At 34.4% G+C, this 24,857-nt stretch overlaps 1 protein-coding gene across 2 annotated transcripts in view; it reads right to left on the bottom strand.

Moving 5' to 3' along the window:
* Positions 1–24,857, bottom strand: part of LOC116438193 (contactin-associated protein-like 4) — a 216,899-nt gene that overhangs the window by 74,673 nt on the left and 117,369 nt on the right. The window contains exons 4-7 of one of the 2 annotated variants that reach the window (XM_032096912.1): positions 9,361–9,508; positions 3,455–3,658; positions 3,097–3,281; positions 1,021–1,164 (exon numbers count right to left, since the gene is read on the bottom strand). In XM_032096912.1, the coding sequence (XP_031952803.1) occupies positions 1,021–1,164; positions 3,097–3,281; positions 3,455–3,658; positions 9,361–9,508 (681 nt within the window). The remainder of the gene's footprint in view (positions 1–1,020; positions 1,165–3,096; positions 3,282–3,454; positions 3,659–9,360; positions 9,509–24,857) is intronic. The other variant, XM_032096913.1, reaches the window with a different exon arrangement.

The following is a 24,857-nucleotide window of genomic DNA, read 5'->3' as shown; positions in this document are numbered from 1 at the left end:
TCATAGTTCACCTTCCACTAGTCCACCCAGACCCTACTGTAATTGTCCACTCCACAAAATTCATAAGCATCATGGACAGAATACTATGCAGAGGTACCAGTTTAGTTAATTTTGGAATATTTCAGGCAAGTTTCCCATGAGAAGAGATGCCTCTCATCCATTTTTTCTATGACAGAGAACCAAATTTGATTCTTCATATTCTGAACAGAAATCCACGTTAAAATACTTGGATCATGAAAGCATTTAATATATTTTTAATTATTCTGAGCTGATTCCTATGGTATCTCTGCATTTCCTGCTATTAAATAAGTACATGTTTCAAATAGAGATGACCTTTGTTGTACTGGGGGAAAAAAATCCGAGACCAACAACAAAGGACTTAGTAAAATTTCTAGAAAGCCGTTTGTAACACAGAAGACATTTGTTTGGTTGTTGGAACTGTTTCTCTAAAAGGTAGGAATTTGGATAATATGACTCTTGGCCATGTCACAATAAATTCATTAAACCCATCAACCTAAACTACAGGTCTTCAGACAAAGGTCAGTAGAAATTGAAAACCATAACTTATCTATCCAAATTATAATGCTCTGGACAAAGCAAAGCGGATCAGTGTCCTCAGCAACCAAGACCTTTAAAAATGTATTGCTGGTGTTCTTATCAGCCAGGCACATACTCTTATTACTCTGGTAAAAAGCCACAGATTCAATGGTTTCTGGTGCATCTGGTTACTCACAGACTTTTGTCATGCAGTTAGATACCACACAACACTGTGATATCAGATATATCTAAATATCAGCTAAACACCTCATGAATAAAACACATCTGCCTTTTCTATTAGGATGACTCTATACAGTGTAAAATGAAAAACAGCCCAACTTGGTAATTACTTTATTTTTCTTTCATTACCTAACATAGATTTTACTAAACTGTGTGCTAACATGCTGGATTTGAAAGTGGTTATGGTCTTCTTCTTTTTCTCTATTTTACTTATTTCTTCTTTCTTAACTAGAAATCTCTTACCACAATGTAGATCTGAGACTTATGCCTTCTGGCCAGGTCAATAATGTTCACTCCATTATAATAAATATTTTCAAAACACCCATGAAAGTTCCTGTGTGAAAATGTCCCTGATTTTCCAGGCACTGGGATCCCTCCAAAGCTGAGCTTAGAAAGAGAAGAGAAACCAATAATACTATTAAGTAATTTTCTAAGGAAAGAAGTTGAGAATACTGTAAGAGCAGAAGTCAAACACTGGCCTATAGTGAATCTGGTACTGTATTTCACTGTATCACATCTACATATTAAAAGAATAGGCTAAAAAAAATTAAGCTATATCAAGTCAAGTTTATGTAGTAAATTATTCTGACATTTTGGCTTTTTTTTCTTCTTCTGATGTCTCTTAGAAGTGTCTTGAATCAGTTTTCAGGGTCCATTACAGCTGCCAAACCAAGGAGAAGAAGGACAAGGCCAAGTACATGCAGACTACGCAAAACAGTGTGAAAAGGGAAAATAAAATTAGCCACAATTTCTTTAGAAACTTGAGCCAAAGTTCTCCACTCTGTGCACACGATAACTACCATAACAAAGAACAAGAGAGCATCAAATTACATTATTCTAGGACACATTCGAAACAAACTAAAGGAGGTGCCTTTTCCCTTTCAAAATGCTTAGGCTGTGCAGTTCCTTTGTATGGTGCTGTAAAATTACTTAGTTTCAGAAAGAGATTGGAAGATTTAATAAAAATAAAAATCCATTGAGAGCTACTAAATTCAAGAATATCATTCTGTCTAAGTAAGTCCCTGCCCTAAGACAAAAGCTGTTAGAAAGCAGTAAATTATTTTAGAAAAGCACTGCCACAAGGGTGACCTTATTTCTGCTCTAGTCTACGTTTTAACTCTTGGACACCATCAGAAATAGGATGGCAGTACAAGTGAACTTCTGAGCTCACATATTTCAAAGCTATTCTGAACAACATTGTATAAAAGGTCAGTCTAAACTATTAACCTTTTAATTTTTAACTTTTCCTTAAGGTTTAAAATATCTTACCAAAGAAAAGCAACCAAAGTAAAATGCACCATATTTCATTGAGTTATTAATTATTAAATTAAGAGAATTTTATAGTCAAAAATGCAATTCTAAATACAGTATTTTGAGTTTTTTTGAAAGTTTTTATGCTTTCTTTTTACTTGTTCTGGCAACATGTACTTCAAACTATAGTATGTGGCAGAGAGGAAAATTTAATTTGCAATATTGATTGATTTAGTAAAAGACATCTATTTGTCAAACAGTTATTTTCTCTCTCTCTTTTCTTTTTTTTAATTGGTATGATCCGCCTAACTTTGATATTATAATTTACATTCAGAAATTTCGAGCATATATTATTGAAATTGAGTAATGCAGACACAGAACAGCATGAAAACTCACTCTAAAATGCTTAAAAATTGGAACGAGTACAATAAAGTCTCCAGGTTCCAGACATTCTGCTCTATCACTCATTGTCTTATCCAACAAACAGTATAGGGCAAACATAAAGCAGCCAGTCATCACATTACAACTGTGAAATTGTGGTATTTTTAACCACAGGCAGGAAAATTTCACAGCATATTACATCTACTACTTTTCATGACTCCAGCACTTGTGCAAGCAAGATTTTTTCACAGTATAATTTTCAGATCTAACACGGATTTAAGTCATGATATAAACACTTCTAAAATGGTTTTATGCTGATTTATTGAAATTTTATCTAGTTTTATATTGATAACATTAATATTCATTAAATAATAGCCTTGAGTTGGCTCTCATTCATTATGTTTACAATATTGTTTATCACATTTGCAGCTCTACTGAAACAAAGGTATTAAAATAATGAATTCTGAGATGAAAAAGACAGTTTTTTGAAAATACTGAGTTGAGAGTCTAGTGGAAGATTAGTACTCCAAGAACATCTCTTTTTCTTTGATTCATTCCCTTAACAGACAAAAAATCCCCAAGGTCTTAAGGACGATGAACTTCCTTAAGTTCTGTTTCCTTTGCCTGTTTCAGTGCATTTGCATAACAAAGGTAATAAATGTAATAAAGGAAAGGTAATTTTCACACCTCATAATCAAGGTCCAAATAACTGAATTCTCCTTTTGCATGAAAATGATGAGTGTGTTTATCCACTGTAAAGTTTACTTGATTGTTAAAATGCTCAATGAGAACAGAATGCCAGTGTTGATCATCCAAAAGGCTGCCCAGCATAATATTAATTTGGGCATTAGAAGGATGAGTTTTAGTATCACCTTGAAAGAAAAAAAATAAAAACTATTAATTTCATTTAAAAATATAATTATTCAAAAACATACTGCTAGTTTATCATACTTTATACATTTAAATACACTTAACAGTTTAAGAGAAGTTTTAGTCAAATAATGCCTAATAGCTATATTAGACTTCATGAGACTGTAGCTGTTACCTAAATTAATGAGTAGGGACAGCTTCCCTTTAGTTAATTCCAGGGTGATGTGGTCTCCATTTTTTCCTTCTCTGTGGAGGAGAATTCCATCACTTTGCATTGTTTTAAACTTCAGAGAAATCACATCTTTCAGTGCATTAATGAGTTTTTTATTTAATGTGTAAATTAGACAACTTTTCCCATCAAAGCCAACCACCTCAGACCCTAGAAGTAAAGAAATGAAAGATAATGCACAATGCTATGTCTAAAAGAAACAGTTGCATGTTACTTCAATATGATATGAAGTCCCATCACTAACATCTGTAGATCCACTTGTGCACAGTAAGTCATATTTTATTTCTTCTCCATACATTAAGACTGCCATGTTCTAATGATGATGGTATAACTAGATAATAAAAACCACATGAGAAGAGATCAGGCCTCTATTCAAATCTAATACTATTCTCATATGCTGAAAGGTAGGTCTTCCCTTCCTAGGAGCTATAAAGTACTTTGACCATTTCTGTTCTTGTATTCTTAGGCTGAAAATCTCTAATAATTTACCTGAAATTCATTCAATTAACAAAATCAAGACCAAAAAAAAAAAAAAAAAAGCCAAGGTTGCTGTCGATGGGAGGGAAGAGAAGGAAAGGGAAAGGAAGGGAAGGGAACAGGGCTAACTGATTTTATCCCAATAGTAGAAGAGAATATCTGTCAAAATCAGTACACAAATGAAACTGATAACACTATAAAAAGCTCATAGAGTATTCAAAGTTCATATGTAAAGAAGAAAAAAAGTAATTACCCTTGAAAAATACATTTTTGAAGTGAATGAAGATGTAAAGGACACTCAATAAAATATGAAGTTATTTTTCAACTGACTGGTTGACTTCTTGCAAGTCAAGGGAAACCCATTATCTATTTACTAACTTTATATAACTTCACTAAAAATATTTCTCCATATTGACAGCATGGAAATGAAATGAATTCAAATTAACTCTTGTACTTAAAGTAATTTATATTCCATTTGCAAAAAGCTCTTGTCAAGTGAATGCAGCTATGTTTTTAAATGTAGTTTCTTGATGTTTATATCTTGATAATGAAGAATTCATTTACCAAACGTACAATGAATAAATATGACATTCTACCTAACTATGAATCCTAGATAATTATTTTACTTAATTTTGTCATTGAATGAATGTGGACAGAAAAAGCATCAATTAACGTAGAATTAAAGTAATGAATGTGATGTAGAATAGTTTCAATAAAGACTTCAATAAGACCACTTGTACATTTACACGCATCTATCAAACCAGCTACCTAGAGACATTCTTAGTAGGCACTGGTAACAGTAGGATTGGGAACATACTCTTCCTATTAGTTGTTGGGACAAGAGCATAAACAACATTAACATGGCTCTCCAAAATCCCTTACACTATTCTGCAGCAGTAGCTCCTAAGAAACAAAATCTCCTCTGTGTAAATTTGGAAGAGAAACAAAATTAAACTTTCCCCCACCCTCACCCCATGAACTAATGAAGACTGTGGAAGGGCTGCAGATGGCAATCAAAATTCTTGTAACATTTCTCACAAGTCTTGCCCTCACCATCTATGCATTACCCCTAGAAATACATTTAAAGAGTTGTGAGAGAGAGAGCTTGAGTGCCCTACAGGGTTATAAGGATAAATAAAATGTGGGCAAATACCCAGGGTGCCATAAGGTTTTCCTGTCATACTTACCAACTACTTGCAACTTCTAGCAGCTGCTGGACTTCAAAATGCCTCTACATGGTTTTTCTCTACCCTACTGTTGTAAATAAGGAAAATAAAACAGGTGGACTTGTTTTATGAGCACTCATCTTTCGTTTTCAGAATTTGCAATATGTCTTCCTTAAATTAATGTAATCTAGATCCTTAGTACACTATAAAAATATTTTTGGAAATCATGAAATGTCCCTGAGAAACTGGAAATTCTGGAAGCTTCACATACCACAGGACCAATAATCCTAGTGACCCTCGGCAAAAGTTTTAGTTGAAATATCTTTCTTTGAAAAAATACTTGATTTTTTCATCTTTATATCCATTGAAATCAATGCTAATGTTCTATAAAGAAAAAAAACAATGCAGACTGTTTGGCCATTATTTCAGCTATGACAAGGATATGAAGTCCTTTCTTTGACTGATGTAACTGTGATATTGACTTTAAGCGTTGCAGCCAGGGAGGAAGTACAATTAGCAGTGTTCGCAAACAGTCCAAAAGGGTTTGAGCAGTATCTGCAGTGCTTATTGTTAGGCAGACACAGCTAACAATTTTTAATGTGCAGTATGCATTTAGTTTCCAGTTATCCTTCTTCCACATTTGTCATTTTTAAATTTAAACCTTTCTGCCTGCCATGTCAAAAAAAATCCCCACCTTTTTGTTGTTTCTTCATTTTCTATTTTTAGACTACTGGTTTTCAGGGGATGAAATGAGAAAGAGACTGTTGTAATGAAGAGGGAAAGTTGTAAGTGAAACACATGTCTAATATCGCTGGGTGTTTTTAGTGTCACAGTATAGCTTAACCTGAACTGTTTTACATGGCTTAATTGTCACAATCTGACATTTCAGGAATGAGACACCGGAAATGTCGGTAGAGATTCATTGTTCTCTTTCTTACACACTAAATATATTGGAAGAAAAGTCAGGCAGAGGCTTAAGACAGATTTTGGGCTGAGGTTCAGCACAGAGTATTTGTGGTGTAGTCATAGCACAAGCAGATACTTTAACAGTCCACACGAAGGCAGGTTGAACATCTGGAGGTACAAAACATCTTTCTTTCTCTCTTTCTTTTTCTCCTTCTGCCTTGCCTTGCCTTTCCTTGCTTTGCCTTGCCTCTCCTGACTGTAGAACACGAGCAGATAAACTAAGGAACATTGTGACGACAGCAGAGTGAGGAAGGAGAAGAACTCAACAGGAAAAAAACTGCAGGGGAACTCTTTTAATGTTTCATGTAAGTTCATAATTGACTACCCTTATTTGGCCTTTGTACTCCATAAATGCTGAAGCAAAAAGGAAGGACTCATCTCAATGACTGCTTTACAAACATCTAAAATGTGACAGTCCTTGACCTAAAAAGTTTACAGGAAAAAAGGAGTTGTGTGGAAAAAAACCAACAAAAATAAAACAAAACCCATAATAATCTGCTACATCCTACAGGAATCTATCATGCGTATTACCAAGCCTCACTGAGACTGTAACTGAAGGGGAAATACTATTTTTGAGAATACTAGGCAAAGTTATTCAGAGCAGGCATTTGGCTGGAAGACAGCAGAGCACCAAATTTTAAGTAGTGTTAAAATCTGCCCTGTAAGTATGACTTCACTAAGATAGTAATGACTTCTTTAGGACATAGCAGACATGCATTTTTTCACATCACTTTACAGAGTAGGGAGATCTACTTCCTGTACTCTTGCAAGTTTAGTTTTAGTTGTGTAATTTCTAACAGGTAAGACTGAAGAATGAAATTAGTGCATTTGCACTTGAATACAGAACACAGCTCACATACTTGGTGGTAAATGAAAAGAGAGTGGTTTACTCTTAAAATATAGTACCCAGTGAGATCTCCCTGAAGGAAAGGATGTGGGAAATGTAAAGCGTGAATCAAAGCTAAAAAAGCTAAAAAAATCAAAGCTAAAGTAGATATTATTGGCATTTATGCTTTTCTTTATTTTCTGATCCCACTTTGCAACAGTCATTCAAAAAATCCAGGCATAATTACTGTAACAGTAACTACATGTCCTCATTGTGCCTGATAAATAGAGAAAAAGACTGGAGAGAAAGAATTAAATATTTACTTTTTAAAATATTTTCTAGAACTGTAAACCTATAATCACCTGGTTTGTCTTCATTGGCAACCACTGAATTTAACTAGTAAAAGCACTTGGTAATCAGCAGATGTTCAAAATAAATACAGAGATGATAAGAAGCCTGCAATTCATTTGGAATGATAGCATTTATATATAGGAAAAATAAGCATTTCTAGAACACCCAATATCACTAATTCAGAGAAAATCTTAACCAGCTTAAAAAAAAAAATACATCCATTTAACACCATCATGTTCTTCCCATACTGCATTATAGTAAATAATGGATGAAGTAAATATTCATTTTAAATTCATCCTAATCTTAGAAGACAACTATGATTGACTTACTTCCATAAGCTATCTATAGGATCAATCCTGTGCCAAGTAAGTAAAATACAAAAAAATATATAATCTTCCTCAAAAGTAGCTAATGACCACACAAAAATGTTTTAATTTAATAACTGCATACACTAAATTTTTTTTTTTTTTTTTTTTAGTTGCACGGACACTGTCCTTTATTTGTCCTTTAGACTCATAGTTTTCCACTGCTGGGCAATAGGCATTACACAGAAGAAAGACATAGTATGTATCTTGCAAGCTGTGACAGAGAAAATTATGACAGTGAATGTACATAATTAAAATCTGGATTTTAGGCATGTTCAAAAGACAGCTCTTCAGTCTGGAATTGTTTGAGAACAAAACTGAGTAAGGATTTAAGTATTATCAAATGCACAAGGTAAAGGACTGTGAAGAAGCAAAATTGATGACTTTCAATGAATTTTAAAGTGAAGCTTAAAGACAAGAAAAACTATTCTCCCATCAAGTACCACAGAAATGAGGTTTCAAATGGAAGACCCAGATGAGCTTTTAGCTGGGAAAGATAAATGCATCTGTTCAGCCTCCGTTTTTAAACTTTAGTTGTTCTGGTACTTAAAAGAGTTGAGGGTAAGTTGAATCTTGGTCATATTTCTCAGTTACTCAGTTTTCCAGGCCATTTTCTCAGATTGTTCTTGGAATCTTAAGTCATGTTCAAGGCAGCTGTCACTGAGGAATTTTGTGTGAGCCTTTCATGCCCTTCTCCTGGCATGAGATGTCTGTTTTCTGGGATGGGGAAGTTTACCCGATTTCTGAGGTGACCTAATCTTTTGCATCCAGGTTGAGATTTTCAATATCCTTAGTTCACGACCTTTTGCCAATTTTACAAAGTTAAGTTTAAGGCAGAAAGCCCAGAGATATGTCTTACTGATATGCACTTATAGTCAGATACAAATGCACGGCAACAGAAAACAGATATATGGAGACCATCCAAAAGAGATCAACCATACAAAATATAGCTTAAGTACAGAAGTTGATAAAAAAAAAAAAATTAAAGAACAATAGATCAAAGTATGCAAAAAAAGCAATTAAAGAAGTTGCTTAAAATAAAATCTGTTTCCATCATGGAAAAAAGATGTGAAGAATAAAAAGCAGTAAACAACTTACTGAGAAGAATTTTTTTTTAAAAGTCCAGGGATGAAAAACTGTAACAGGAAGACATCAGGAATATTTACACTGTACAACAGATCAATAAAACCACAAAACTTACGCAATCTTCTTCCAAAGGCTTATGTCAGTTGTTAAGGGCACAAAAACTATTCTAAAACTATCCCTTAAATATATAAAAACTTTGAAGTATCCTTAAATTGTTTATTTGTGGATCTATCTAGTTGTACTCTTATTAGCTCAGGATCAAGAACATACAGATTTAAAACTGTAAACGTTTTCCATATTTTGGCCTTCAGATAGCAAGTATACCATGTTAACATGCAATTTTTAGGACTATAAAGAAAAAAAAGAGTTTGCATTAAATCAGTTATTGGATTAGGTCCACACCATTCAGTCTAATAAAGAAAGGACTGGAAAATAAGCATCGCATATTGATAGTTGATGTAGAAGTATCTGCAGTGAAGTCTGCATATAAACTTACTGAATCAGTTTTATTCAAGATTAAATTTAGTCTTAGAAATCTACTTTCAAGTGCTATTTAGGTAGCAAAAGACAATCATGAAGATTCATTTCATTTAGCTAATTCAGAAATAAACTTACTGTATGTGCATCCATACACTTCAATGCGCATTCCAATCCTGCCATTTGGATTCCAGTCCAAAGGCACAAAACGGAGAAATCTTGCTTTAATAGAATGTTGAAGTTTATAGTATACGACACTGTCCGCATTTGTGTTTCCAGGAAAGGCCTAGAAGAAAATGAGAAAGAGATCAGCATCCACATTGAATGCAGAAGTACATGGAAGTATTGCTGATTTTTTCATTTTATAACCTCATCTGGCAAACAGTCAAGAACAGGAATAAAATGGAATTGTCAGTGAATTTAACAGGAACAACTGATGAATCAATCTTGACTATTCTTCTGCATGAGGTGTTGACTCATCTGTGTATTTAGCACCGATGCCCCACTCAACAAAATATCTAACATCTTCTAAAATTTCAGTGAACAAAACCCTTCAAACCCAAGTAAATCCTGTCAAAAACATGTAGAATATCCTCCCATTTCAGTGTATGGCTCTATGTAACCCTTAAGCATAAGAAAACACAGTGATCTCTACAAAGTCCTTCAACTGAAAGTTTAGACGAATTTCATTGCAAGCATGTATTTTAAATGCATAGTAAGCTGCATTTAAAATGGTCTTATTCTGACGGATCATGGAAATAAAAGACTGGTTTCCAACTAAAGAATCCAATGTATTGTAAAAGGAATTTGTTTTAGTGTCCTGTCAAAAAAAGAAGAATCTACATTTCAATTTTTTACCCAGGTGAAAGAAAAAAAGTAAACTTATTTTGCAATATTTAACTGATAAAACTACTTTCCCTTTTTCTTACATAAAGGAAACAGAAAGACAAAGAAATGTAAAGAAGAAAGTTAAAAAAAATGAGCTGTAATAATAAACTTTAGAATTCTAAAAACTGGAGAATATATTTTGATTTCACTGTGTTGTGTGGTGGTTTTTGTATCATTACCTGTTTATGGTATGTAAAGCAGAAAGTATTTGTTCAGACATTTTGAATCTAAATATCTGATAGCTCTCTGAAATATTCAGATGAACAGTATTTAAAACATTACCCATTTCTGGCTGTATGAACAGTGCTGTTGCCATAGGTTTAAGCCACAGATGTTGCAACTGGAGAATACGTAGCAACCAACATCTTTAGGTATGCAGCTTCTCTTTCCATAAGTTTTAGAAGCAGAGATGAGCGTCACTGCATTCATTATTTACCTTTCTATACACAGATCTTTGAACCTTATCTCCCCTGTAATAGTAAAATCTCAATACATTCTAGTCTCTGAACATTCAACGGAAAAAAAAAGAAATTAAATAAAAAGACCCCAAACCAAACCAAGCAACCAACCAAAACAAAAACCAGAACAACAGTTAGTGCATTGGCTTATTTAAGCTAACCTATTAATAAGCAATGAGAGTCAGTGACTTTGAATGTCCACTTTCAGCTTCGTGCTTTGTAATTCCATTAACACAGCAGGTAAAAGTGGAAATACATTATAACAAAAACCAGAGAAGAGCTACTCTTTGGAGGGTGAGACCCCTCCAGACCTCTTGTCCCTTCAAATCCTATTTGCAGTCTGTAACAAATATAACTGCTCTTGAAAGTGCCAGTTAGTTTGTTGACTGAACCAGAACCAGGCCCCAGAAGTTTAAGTACTGCGAGCAAATGAAGTGTTCAATTAAGATTTAAATTTTTGCAAAATTGTTTTTGGAGAGCAGCCACCTCATAGAAATTAATTTAAGTTTTGAAAACAGAATGTATATGGCTTTATTTTTTTACTGTAGGGTATATTTAAACACTTATGTTTTTAATTTAAAATTTGGTTTTTGGCTTCAGCAATAACGTAAAAATACTTCTGACTACTCCTTTAGCACCATTCAGAATGGCCAGTTAAGAAATCAGTATTTTTTTGCTGTAATTTTACAAAGCTTTTATCTGGGAAAACCACATTTTAGAGTGTATCCACTGTGTTGAGTATTAAATGGGTCTTTATTGCTTGTTTTAAACAGTCTAGAGGTTAAAATATGTATTTTCAGGCTTTTTCAGTTTAAGTCCTCTTCAAAAAAAGAGAGGGCAAAATCAGACTGCTTTTTCTCCAGGCTACAGTACTAAAGGCGTACCCAAAACCAGCTTGTATGAGAGCAGCTTGTAAGCTTTTTAGAGGAGAATTATATTTGAGGTGACAGGCAGTCCTGTCTTTACAGTAGAACATGATTACTGTTTCATGGTCCCATCCAGCAATCTTCAAAACATAGAATTATAACCATATAATGAGCTTCTTTCCTCCTGTCCCTCCTTCTCCAGACTGTTCAGATCACTTCATTCATATGCCAAATCATGTATCGGGAACATGCCATTATTTTAGATTATGCAGAGTCTTCACAACCTACACAGGCATCTAATGGTTAAAAAGATGTAATGCGGTCCTCAGTTATTAGGAATAATACACTTAATAATTGCACCTAATAAACACTGTTTGCATAAATTTTAATAGAGTCACACAGCTAACCCAATACAACTGCTTGTTGAATCTAGTTGATGTATTTACAGGTACTGTATTTTTAATATACTGCTATATTTTTAATAATACTGCTTTTTAATAGCTTGAAAACAAACCATCTTCCTCAAAGAATGCGGTTTTTGAAACACTGAAATACTATATTGCAGTTTAGCTGTAAACAGTAGCAGTGCCACTTAGCAGCATAGATACCTAAGTAGAAAACTCTCCATAGCCTGTTTTATACCATGAAGTGAAAGTATTCTGGGCTGTGCTGAAGCCTGAACTGAGAGCCTGCTCTCAAACTTGGTTTAAGCCTCCTACTCAGCTTCTAACCTAGTAATTTCTTTACCTCAAGCTACTTTAACCCTGTTGTCAAGACAGAATTATTCAGTTCACTGTGGTGTCAGAAAGCACAAATATGTTCTGGACTGTGCTGGTAAAGTTAAGTCTGTCCATAGAAGGGCATTGGAAAGCTCAGAATGATTGTGAAGGTGAACTTGCATCAAGAGAAGATAAAAAAAAAAGTCCTTGGTTTCTCTGTCCATCATCTGTGTAGAAAGCACATGTGGATTTAGATCAGGGATAACATGGGCATCCAGTCCAAAATTTTCTCACCAATCAAAAATTCCCCCAGAAATGAAGCTGTGTAGAACCCATACTTTAGGTAACCTAGAGTGATGCCTTGATGGTGATACCATGACGGTTTTTTGCCTTTTCTTTTATACTTCTTATACCTTTTTACAACTTCTGTATTCTTAGTGCTTTTTGCCTACATTCTTGGACTTGTTTGTTAAGCTATGAGACTAAACATTTTAAAAGCTTCATAGTTAGGGATCAGTGTGCCCCAGACCCCAAGGTCCTCTCCAGAACACATTCTGTAAACTAAGATAGAGCCATCCAGGGGAAGGTTCCTTGAGGGATGGGGGGGGAGGGCTCATTCAAGCCCCTCATTGGGGAATTTTTGATAGATATGCTAATAAATAAGACCTATAATGTTAAACAAGATCTTTTGAGTGGTGTGCATTGCAGTGTGCATTGAGGTGCCTTCAACCTGGACATAGTGCACCTAAGGATCCTTAAAATAAATACAAAGGTAAAATCCCTTTTTCCTTTCTAACCATGTTTGATTCCTGATTTTAAGACCAAGAAGAGGCATCAATGGGACTACCTAAAAACAGAGGCTAGACAAAACCAAGAGAATAAAAAGCAGGTATATTTATTGAAGGGCCTTCAGGTACACTTTGGGGAGCCAAAGCCCCAGGGGCTACACCCAAAATGGACGACCGGGTCACTGGGTCGGGTTTTCATACTTTTATAAGTCTGGTCCATTTTCATATTGGGGTTTATTCTCTAATTGCAGCTTCAGGTAATGAAGTCATTTACCCCAAGTTTGCTCCCTCCATAACCCACTGTTGTTTACACTTCTCGGGGCCTGAGACGGTAAGGTGTTGAGTTTCAGGCCTAGACAGGATTGGTTTTGTCTGACCTAAAATGGGAGAACACTAGTTAACAGGTTATATGGAGTTTTTAGAATTATACATTAAAGAATTACAGGATATGAAAATATAAAAGCTAAAATCCTAAGGCATCAACAGGACATGACACTTACTTACAAATATAACTTTTACTGTATAATACACTATATATACATTGTTAAACATAATATTAAGTAATATGCACAATTTTTTAATGTATATTGTGTACCTATTGCAATAAATATATTTATTACAAATACTACTCAAATAAATATACACATATAAATAGATGTAAGTACACCTAGCTACAAATCCCCATTCGGCGTTTAATGACAAGTACAGGAACAGGACCTGAATAATTTTGTTGGAAGAGAAGCTTAGCAATGTGGTACTAGCGTAACTGAAGATGGGTCTAACTTCATCATGTGGTTTATGAATTCTAGTACCAACAACAGAAAAAGCAATTGAAAAAATCACTATGAAGTAACTTGGAACTGTTAAAATATATTTTACTGTATAAAAATAATGCTGCAGGATTAACCCATCTCTCTCATTTTCTCCCAATACTTCTAAGCTACATCCAAGTTCATACAGCAGTTTAAATTATTTACATCTCAGTAAAAAAATGAGTGCCTATACCAGATAACTTAGTACACAGTACAATGAAAATGAATTGATATATTTTCTGAACAAGAATCCAAACACTCAGATTCATCCTTCTCATCCTATTACCGCCATGGTTATCATTAGTCTATTGAAATTGGTTCTGGAAGTTAACAGGTTTGAACTGTCCAGTTAAAGTGAAAAAATGTTAAAGTCCTTCACTCTGACCAGAAAATACTGTACCAGAAAATTGCCTCCTTTCCTAAATGTCCACACTGCAGTTATGGCTAGGACAAAATGATCACAGAGATTAAATTAACAGATTGTTAAGACTTCAGTGGTTATGAAGAATATATGCAAAAGCTGGCAGATATGTTTCATATAAATACTAACAGTGGCATTATAGTGAGGAGCCCTGCCCCATAAGTTATTCACTGTATTTTTCACTAGATCTTGTCTCTGAATTGTTTGAAGATGCAGCTGAGATATACTAGAGTTACCTTAAATTGATCAAAACACACAATACTCAAATTTGAATGATCATGTCTTTTGTAAAGCAGGATAGCACATATTAGTGACAACCAGATTAACATAGACCAGATAGAAAAAAAAACTTGGCAGAAAACCATCATAAATTCTTGTTCCAGTCAATGTCCACTGCTTGTAACACCTAAATCTCCACTACTGCACTACTGTACTTACAGATATCCATCACTGTCACTCAGAGACAGGATAGTGGGGTAAATTGTATCCATATTCTTTCAGGCTATCTCTTTCTGGTATTTCTTTACATTTCATGAGTGTTTTATTCACTGTCATGGATCTTTCTCTTTTTTTGTCTTTTACTATGTGAATGGAATATTAGCATAACTTTACATAAGAGAACAGCTCCAGAATTAGGAGATGAAGAGAGGATGATACCATACTTGCCAGTTAATTTATCAAAGTGGCAGCTGATAGTTGTGAATGAACTCCAGAGATTCCTTCTGCCTTTCTGTTTTGTTTGGGGTTTATGTTTGGGGAGTTCTTTGTTTGTTTGTTTTTCTGTTTTTGTTGTGGTTGTTGTTCTTTTTGAGAAAAAATTGAAACAATTTGCTTTCATACTAACATAGAAGAGGGAGATTTCAATATCTAAAATTAAGCTAACAGAAAAAGGTTGTGGGGTTTGTTTCTTGTTACAATAGTAGCAGTTGGATATAGCATTGCAGGGGTGCATAAAAGGGTATGAATCCAGGGCTCTTGAACAGCTACTGCTAGCCAGAAGAGGTTTATCAACAGCTAACCAAGCTCATTTGGAAATGTGCTTAATAAAATGTACTTTCTGTCTCTCTTTTGTTTCCCCCCTTTTTTGTTCAGCATAGCTGAAATGAAAAGGTACTTAATTTTCTAGATGACATGGTATAGGGACTAATAAATAAAATAAAAATAAAAATATCTTACTGTAAACCACCAGTCACAACAGGTGTTTTGAATTCTTCCATCTACCTTATTTCCTTTCATTCATTCACACATAGTAAAAATTTTATGTGAAGTAACTTGTCACCATCGGAGGGAGCTCTTGTACTGACACAACTAGGCACAACAGTCTCCTTTAAAAAATTATCATAACAATTCTTCTTTATAAAATCCCAATATATAATTATGAATCCACTATGTTTTATTTATTAACACCTAAGCACATGGACCTCAGAGTATTCCTGAAAACTGAAAATGTGAACGTGTTTCATAATAGTATTACTGGAATTTTACATAATCTTTTACAACTCTCAAAGATTAGCTAACTCTTTAACTGAAATGAATATAGATAACGTTTTTATAATATGGATCTGTAGTCAATCAGTTGGATTCTGATATTCCAAAGGTAACTCTGATGATCTCAGAAGGTAATAACCAAAGTAGTTAGGTAGTTTTATTTTCACTTTTTTCCCTCGTTTTTTAATAAATCCCTTTCAAATAATCTGTAAAATATTAATATATTGAATTTTGAATCTGAGCTACAGTGCAACTGTCCTTTCTACTTTCAAATTAATTTAAAGTTTAATCACCACACTTCTGAGTAAATGAATTTCTTTACTAGTGGTATTTAATCTGAAGTGCAAAATTGAATTTATACACTTAGAAATAATTTACTCCATAAGTGTTATGAAATATTTTCAAAGAGCAGCAACATATTTAACCAGTTTATTCCATATAATTTCTTGTTAAAACTTTAAAAAAAAAAAAAAAAAGTGCAGATGGTATATTTCTCATTGTATGAAATTTAGGTAGGAATCAGAATTCATTACTGTACTTCTGTAACACACGACATAACTCAGAGACTACCAGAAAGATAATTCATATAACTAAAATACCTTTAGTGTAACAGCAGTATATGAAATCTACTGAAATGTCAAAACAATACATGGGTATTCTCTTTACTCAAAGCAATATTAAAAAAAAGTTATTATAATATTAATTTTCTTTTCCTACAATTTCACACCTTGCTTTGAAATGAAATCAGACTATTAGAAAGAAAGAAACCTCATTAACTATGCAACATAGAAATGGCACAGCAAATACTTTTATGTCCTGAGGATTATAAACAATAAAATAGTTCAATAAGAAGGTTTCCTATTAAATTATTTTTGTTGCTTTTCTTATATGATGTCTCATGATTTCTACCTTTAGAGAAATTTCTGCATATTAATTCCTTTTCAACTCATCATTATGGACTTAGACCAGTGTATAACACCAAGTTAACATGACAATCCATTTCTTAGGTTGCTACAACATTAGCCAAATATTTCACCCATTTCACCAAAAACCTTAGCGGCAAAATTTCGCTTTTCTTTTAACATAGGGCTTGCCATGATGATTATTAGAAAACCTTTCAAAAGCAATTAGCTTTCATATTTTTAGCTTTACTCTAATGAAAGATACTATGAAATGAAAAGCCAGAGAAACTCACTGAGATTAAATGTTTTGGATATGATGTGAACAATAAGGCCCTAAGACTGTTCTGTATACTAATATTAATTCTGTGCAAAAGTATTCAACAAATACATATTAAGGTTGCATTCAGTAGTAATCAGGGACTAGTAAAAATATGTGCAAAATATTTCCTGTTAAGAACATTTGGAATACAAAAGTAGAGCTTCAGTTTTTCAGAAATGTCAGCATTCATGGTGGAGCCTACTGCTCTAGTAGGCATCTGATGCCTCAGAAATGTAATGCAGAGAGCAAAGACTGCACTGTAAACATACTACTAGATGACTTAGGAATATTGACTAGAGTGCTCTCTTTGAGCCCAAGGGATGTGTCTTAAAATCCACACAATGCAATAAAAACAAGTTCCTAGTTATTTGTCGTATGGATAATTTGTTTCTGACACAGAGTTGAGATATTTGGATAACCTAAGCAGCAAAGTAATGGTAGTTCTGGTACTGCTGTGCATTTAAATACAAATAAATGACTAGCAAGTACCAGTGACCAGCAAATCTGGCCTGCAATGAGAGCAATCTAGAACACATGATGGGCAGCCAACAGAACGGACACACCTGCAAGCCTCAGCAAATGGGTACATTTGTGGAAGGCAAAGAACTGGCTGATATGGTGGTGCCCATGAGTTACAGGAAGGACAAGCAGAGAGTGGGTTGGGTGCATACACAGAAGGAGTGAATAAAGAAAGACTTTGCAGAAACAACATTAAGTTAAATCTTCAAATGGAGATGGGAGAAGACAATTTAAGATGACAAAGTTTCTTTCCAGGTACAAATTTGAATAACTCCATGGCTCACAGGGAAAATAGGACGCATGGTTTGTCGCATGAAGACACATCAGTGATGGTCAACAGCTTTCTTCATAAAGCTATCTGGTGGAAAGTAAAAGGAAACTCAGGTACCAATACAGTATTAATAATAATTCTGATACATCACTTTCTATATGAAAGCTAAAATGATCAGGCTCCTCGACCACTTATGCCATATCCTCCACAGAATATTTTACTTCAACTTCTCAGTTTGCTAAGGTAGAAAGACAGAAGAAAAACCCCCAAAAAACCATAAATTGCATCAGAAACTGACAATGCTTTGATTTCAGCTGTCCCAGCTCCTGTATCCCAAGTTTAAAACCACAAGTCCAAGTTACACTAGTATTGATTTACCTCAGAGATAGGCAGAGTGCCTAGTGTTTACTTTAGAGTCCCTAGTTTTACTGTATGTATCACTCAGATCTAGCTCCACGCTAATGCTGTTATAGCATGTGAGAAATATATCACCCAGAAGTAAAAACCCAAAAGTATATTTCTTCATGGTACAACAGGATGAACATAGCATTGAATTTCAAATTTTAAAGGTCTTTTATGGTTTTTCAACTATAATAATTAGGAATCATACTTTACATGGGAAAAATGGGAATAATTTCACTTGGTGCACATGACATCACTAACAATACCTCTGCTTCTTCAGAGGTGGTGACTGAATATATGGTAATAATGCTGGTAATTTGTGATGCTAATCTCTTTAATTTATGTAAACATAACAAACATTTAATTGTATCTCTATGTGTACATCTGTCAATATGGGTTAAAGCAAAAATACAAACCAGAGAAAATGGGTCGGAGCTTGCATAGATTGTGAAGTCCACACTGCAAGACATTTACTCTTAAACAATCAACCTCTCTCTTTCAATAATTAACTGTTTTCTGGATAAACTGTCATTGAATAGGCATGATCAATATGAAGGATGTTTCTTTATATTAAAAATGATCCTTCTTAAATGAAAGAACAAACAAATTTTGTTTTCACTTGCTCAACATGGTATTCCTAGAAGGAGGCTCTCACGCCAGCAACAAGCTTGTGAGATAAAAATGAAGCCACACAAGTCTGATGAAGTAAAAGTGTTGCCAGCTTCTAATATAATAATTTTCAGAATATTGAATAACTTTCATGTCTAACACTAATGACAATGCTTGAAGGATGAGGGACCGTGAAAGCCATTTGTACATTGCATTGGAAATTATGATCAAATGACTATAGGTACATGGGTGGTCATTTCTCTCAAACTAAATTATTCTTTGCTCAAATGCAGTCTTGAAATTAATTTTTATTTAATTAGCTTTGATACTCAAAAGAGACCATGTGGGAATAGCTTTTCTAAGAGAAACAATAACACTCCAGAGTGGAATGAAGCTGGACCTAAACCCATTTTTTAAACCAAAACTGTGGATGGATAGCCCATCATGGCTTTCTGTAGGGTAGGAAAAGAAAATAACTAAACAGTAAGATTTTTTTTCTTTTAATGTAGACATTGCTTGTGGAACTTAGAGCTCCATAAAATACTATTTTCTTTTACAGTACTCTTAAAAATAAGAATGCGAGTTCTTTGACTGTTTGTGACATGAGATTTAATTTCAAACAAATTTTTAGATGATTTTTGATGTATAGAAAACTGCAGAAGTCTGTAGGAAAGAGTGTGATAGATTAATTTTTACTACTTTAGGTTTCTTGCAGTATTTCACCGTAAAGGATCTTGCTTACATTGTAACATCTTTAAGTGCCTTTGGTGCACACTGGTGCTGCAGAATGGTTATAAATTAAGCTATTTCAAGTGGATAGTTTTAGTTTTCCAGTAATCACTACCTACTTGGTGCATCTAGAAAAAAGCAAAGTGCAAGGAGGAAGAAAATGGAGAATTGTCCTCTTACATCTTGAGAAAACAACGCATCTGAACAGATGAACTGATTCTGAAATCTTTTTGAAAAGCATCCAAACTGAGATCTAACTAAGTAAGAACTTGAAGCAATTCAGAGGTACATCTAAATTTGAACTCTAGTAGTAGGTTCCTCTTTAATTTTTTACTTTTTTATTTAGTCTCCAGTAGGGGTTCTTGGGGGAAAAAAAGAAATTATCGTGTGACTCCTGTAACAAACACAAAAGTCTGTCTCAATTCCCCAGTTGAATTAAGGACACATAAAGTTGCAGGGATGCATATTTGTAAAAATATTCTTACTCCACTCTGTAAATACAGATTGCATCAGAAGAAAGTAATTCTACTGAGGACTGTTTTCTCTTTCATTTACAACCAACATTTAAGTGCACACAGTTTAACTCACAATCCACTCTTAAGGACAGCAAGTACTTCAGGTGCTATCATATTTTATACATAAAAAGCAAAAAGAAATAATAAGAGTGCTGCTGACATCTGACCATGGGGACACTCCTTTGAAGCCAGTTTAAAAAACATGGTGCCACTACATTGAAGAGCAGCTTATTCCTTCCCTTTGAGAAGTGCATTTTAGTATGTTTGTGCTACAGTAGAAACTCCGTTCTATTTCCTAAGGAAGGCCCAAATCTGGAGACAAATAAATCAAGACAAAGATCAAGCACAAAGTTTCCTGACCACAATTCAACAAGGAGTGATTTCCTTGGAGAACCGAGAGAGCAAAGGTTAAAAACAAATTCTAGATGGCAATACAATATAATTAACTGAACAATTACAGAGTAATTCACCAGTGTCTTTTACAAGTACGATGGGCAGAAGAACATGTTGGGAAAGGCAGAAGGTGAAACACTCCATCAGTTCATACGGTCCCTCTGTGTGATAGTGAGTGGTCCACCCAAAGAACTAGGAAGTGCCCACAGAAATCAACTCAGTCATTCTCAAGACCATTCTCACATTTATAGTTCTTGAGATTTAATTTATTTTAAAAGCTGGTAAGTTCATACTTCATGACAGCTACATAAGTACTTTAATTTTTTTTTAACATATGTTGAAAGCTATGAATTAAATCAATACTGATTTTACTCTGTCTTATAATGTTCTTTGTAACGGGCACCTTCTCTTTGAAACAAGGAATTATTTGCTCCCAAAAATCTTTGTCATCACAGAATAAATCAATGATCAGGGTAATTATAAAAGAAGTCTGCTTCTGTTTCGGAAATTACCAGCTTGGCATCAGAAGTAATGTCAAAAAGAGCACAGGAAAAGGACACAAGAATTTAATATGTATGATTTGTACATGCTTTTAGATCTGTCAGAAAATGGAAATCATTCTTCAACGGTCAAACAACATTTGAAATTATCTTCATATAACACAGGGAGACTAAAAGATTTCTAATATTTTCAAAACGAAAATGTCATTCACATTGTAATTTAAATATTAATAAATGTCACATTTCGTTATCTCATTTTTTCAAACAACAAAGTAGGAAGCTTTGTATATATTTATAAAGAGTATCACTCTGCTTGGTAAATGTATTAAAAATACAAACAATTCCACACAAACATTTGAAATAAATACACATTTTAAAAACCCAACGTCAACAAACACACAATGCAATAATGGATTATCAGAACCATTAATTTATTAGCTATTACATAATCTCTTCATGTAATTCTTAGAATAAGTTAACATTATTTTAATACTTTTGCAATTTTAAGCTACTTATGATAGCTTAAAACATGGGTTTTCTTAAGATATGTGTGACTACTATTATATTTTTTAATTCTAAAATATTATTAACTGAAATTCAGAACTGAAAAAAAAAAAAAAAAAACCAAAAAAAACCCCAGCCAGCCATCAAATTTCTCAGACTCTGCTTTCAGTACATATGCTCACTCAGTTTCTTATTAAGTCTGTGTGAAATTTTACCTGTCATTAGGTCTGTGTGAAGTCTGTCCTAAGGGGATTCTTACCAGGACAGTAAGCACTAGGAATGCACAAAACTTCCTCACACCTCTGTCATATCTGAAAAGGCATGTGCTCATGATGCCTGCCGGTCTGCCTGGTCTTTTCTCATTAGTTGGTAAAGAACAAGATTTAAATTACCATCTCTCACAGAAAGAGGGCAATTCCAGAAGCTGGTACTCTGTGTAGTGATCAGCTATTAACATACACAGAACTGTAAACAAAGAATCATGCACATCTTGCCAAAGAGGTAGAAAACACTGAAAGGAAATTGAGGGGAAAATGGTTCTGCCACAGGTAATAAATTCTAGGACCATAATTAGGAGCTGGAATGATTGAAGCTGATAAATGAATATGAAACACAAACTTACAGGCATTATTCTGCAGGTTTTTGCTCTTTACAAATGAAGACTATGAAAGTTGGTTTTGGAATATTAACCATCTGTGAGTTTATGTGCTGAATTGTGTATGTTGTTGGAGTGACTGGATATTTTGACAATGCTAAATAATAAAAAAAGACTATCTATTTCAGACTGAATTTACAAATTTACCTGTATTCTAAAAGAGAAAAAAAGAAATCCAACAGAAGTAATTAAACATGATCCCCACTTGTACACCTGGCTTTCCCTCCTGTAACCTTATTAGACAGCACCCCAAAATAATTACTCATCCATCATATTAGATGGATAAATCAAGTCTTTCCATTTGACATTTGCCTCTAAGGTCTGAGGTGGCTTTAACAACTTTTAGCTGCTAAAGATCTAGACGGAAAATTCTACAACACATGTCTATCCATCTACACCTGTCTGTGCATGTACTTGTGCGCAACACAACAGAGACTCAAGAGTACCATAAAAAATAGCAAAGTTATTCTAAAAAATGAAAGTATTTAGTTGTTAATCATTGAAAATAAGAGAAAATATCCATTGCTTTGTAAAGGATGTTGTCACTGACTCCAGTCTAGTTCCTTCTTACTACTCAGTCCAAAATGCTGAATGCTTGACTCTGTTCTTGGGATGAAATCCCCACTTAGACCTACTGTGCAGAAGATTCAGAACATCTTTAAGCAATAATTATTAAAAAAATAAAATCATAGAATCTTTAATTTTTTTACAATCTTTCATGAACTTTGTAGCTTTTTTGCTTGCACAAAAGAGGTAAGCTGTTGCTGCATTATGGATCTACTACATGTTTGCTTTAGAGACACAAAACTAAAGAAAGGCTATTTTAGCAAGGTTTCTTCCAGGAACAGACTCTTCTATATCAAGCAAAGAGCTGCTGTCACTTGAATTTGCAGACACAGAAGAGAAGGCTCCTACCTAACTTTTAAAAGTTCCCTTTTTTCCAGGCTGTTTTTTTGACCAGAACCTCCTAAGAAGTCTTTTGGCAGCTTATATCCTTTTTGCTTTCTGCACCTTACCAGATTGAGGACCAACATTCAGAAATTGTATGTCTCATCAAATTCTGTTATAGGATTATTCCATGGTTTTACAGCATAGCTTTTATCATGCTCAAAGAGGAATAAATTACCCCACCCAACTTGTTCTGAGATCTCTGACAGATGGTCCCTGACTGCCATAAAAAGAGAGCCATCAATTTCTATTTTGTCCTGGTCATAACCCTTCTAATCACTTAGCCAAACCTACAAACAGCATTATAAACCTAAAGATTAGCTTGAATCTAGAGATTTCTGTAGTTTTTTTCCAATTGTGGCCCAAGAAAGAGATACCAGTTCCATCTCAGCAAAGCTAAATTAACAGAAAAACGCATCAGAGCTGTGCAAGCAGGGTAACAGATCTTCACCTGGGTAAGAAGGCTTGAGTATATGGCCTACCAAGCTACACACATACTGAGACAAAAACTTGTCCTACACAAGTAAATTGTACTTCTGTCTTGGGGTGACTTTATGATGTGTATCCCATATCGCTGCCCTATGCCCAGAAATTAATTCTTGTGCCTTTCTATGTCTCTAAACTGAGCTTGAGAGGGCGAAGGAAAAACTGAGCAAAACTTTTTCAAAGCAGTTTGCAGCTTGTTCAAGGTCACACAGAGATAGCAATTTTATTTTTCCCAGCTGTGCCAGGGGAGCGAGGAAGCACCCGGCTTGCTGCTCCCCCGTCAGTTTTTGGCCAGTTGTTCAGCTTCTTTTTCTCTGGAAAGAGACTGAGAGTTGAATTTTTTTCCCTTCCCTGGCATTTCGGATTTTCTCCCTTTTCTACTGGACTGCTTCAATATCGGAGCACGTCAGGAAAACTTTCCACGGCACAGAGGGCCTGGCCCTGGGCCAAGCCCCAGCTCCGAGGAGACCAAAGGGAGGACTCGAACACTTTCCCAGGTTTTTTCTCCACAGCAAGAGATTTTATTATTTAGCATTATTATCCTTTTCCGATGTGTTTGTTAAATAAATAGTTTTTATCTCTTTCACTTTCCTTTGAGGAAACCTGGTGGGGGAGGAGTAGTGACCTGCCTTCTCTCAGAGGATATCTTTCTAAATTTGGCCAAACTGGATCAACTTCAAACATGACCTTCAAATCTTAGTATTACTTGTATTATTGAAAATACAGGGAAGTTTGGGAAAAAAATCCAGGTTGTTATGAATGGAATTTCAATCCATGCGACCAAAAATCAGTTAGAATTGACTGATTGCTTCAGAAAATCCTAAAATAGGACTGTATTAGAGACATTCCTTCCATGTCAAAAATAACCTCCCAAGGATGATCAAAATTAAGTCTGAAAATTAATGATAGGCTTTATCTAGGACATCTAGGGCAGAAAACATAGTAAGTGGAAGAATTTTTCCATGGTATATTCACTCTGGAGTGTGAAAAAGAGGAAAAACGCCAGAAAAAACCTACTTGTTAAATTCAGAATACTTAATATTCTAGTAATTGTCTAAGAAAACACTTTTTCTCAGCTATAATACTGCTTCATAATTCCACAGTTATCACCTAAACTGACTACATTTTTAACAAAGCAAAGTTCTAATCTCATGTGAAGACAAGACTAAGACAACATTTTAAAATAATTCCTTTGAGGAGAGTATTTTCAGTTAAAATAATAAAGTTTAATTTTTCATTAGAGAAATTAGAAAAAATAGAAAGAAAAACACGTCAGATGAAAGAACAAAGTATGTGGAAAATGTGCCGTAACAAACCAATAATGCAAGTTAGAATAATTGCAGTGTGCTTTATTTAGACTGAGGAATGCATGCATGATGAATCAACCACTCAAGCCCTCCTTAAGTAAAATCTGTTTGTCAGAAAATTAACTATGGATACTTA

Source organism: Corvus moneduloides, chromosome Z (assembly GCF_009650955.1).
Source record: "Corvus moneduloides isolate bCorMon1 chromosome Z, bCorMon1.pri, whole genome shotgun sequence".
Taxonomy (NCBI): Eukaryota; Metazoa; Chordata; class Aves; order Passeriformes; family Corvidae; genus Corvus; species Corvus moneduloides.
The sequence above is the reverse complement of the archived record's forward strand: the minus strand, read 5'-3'. Positions and strand labels throughout refer to the sequence as shown.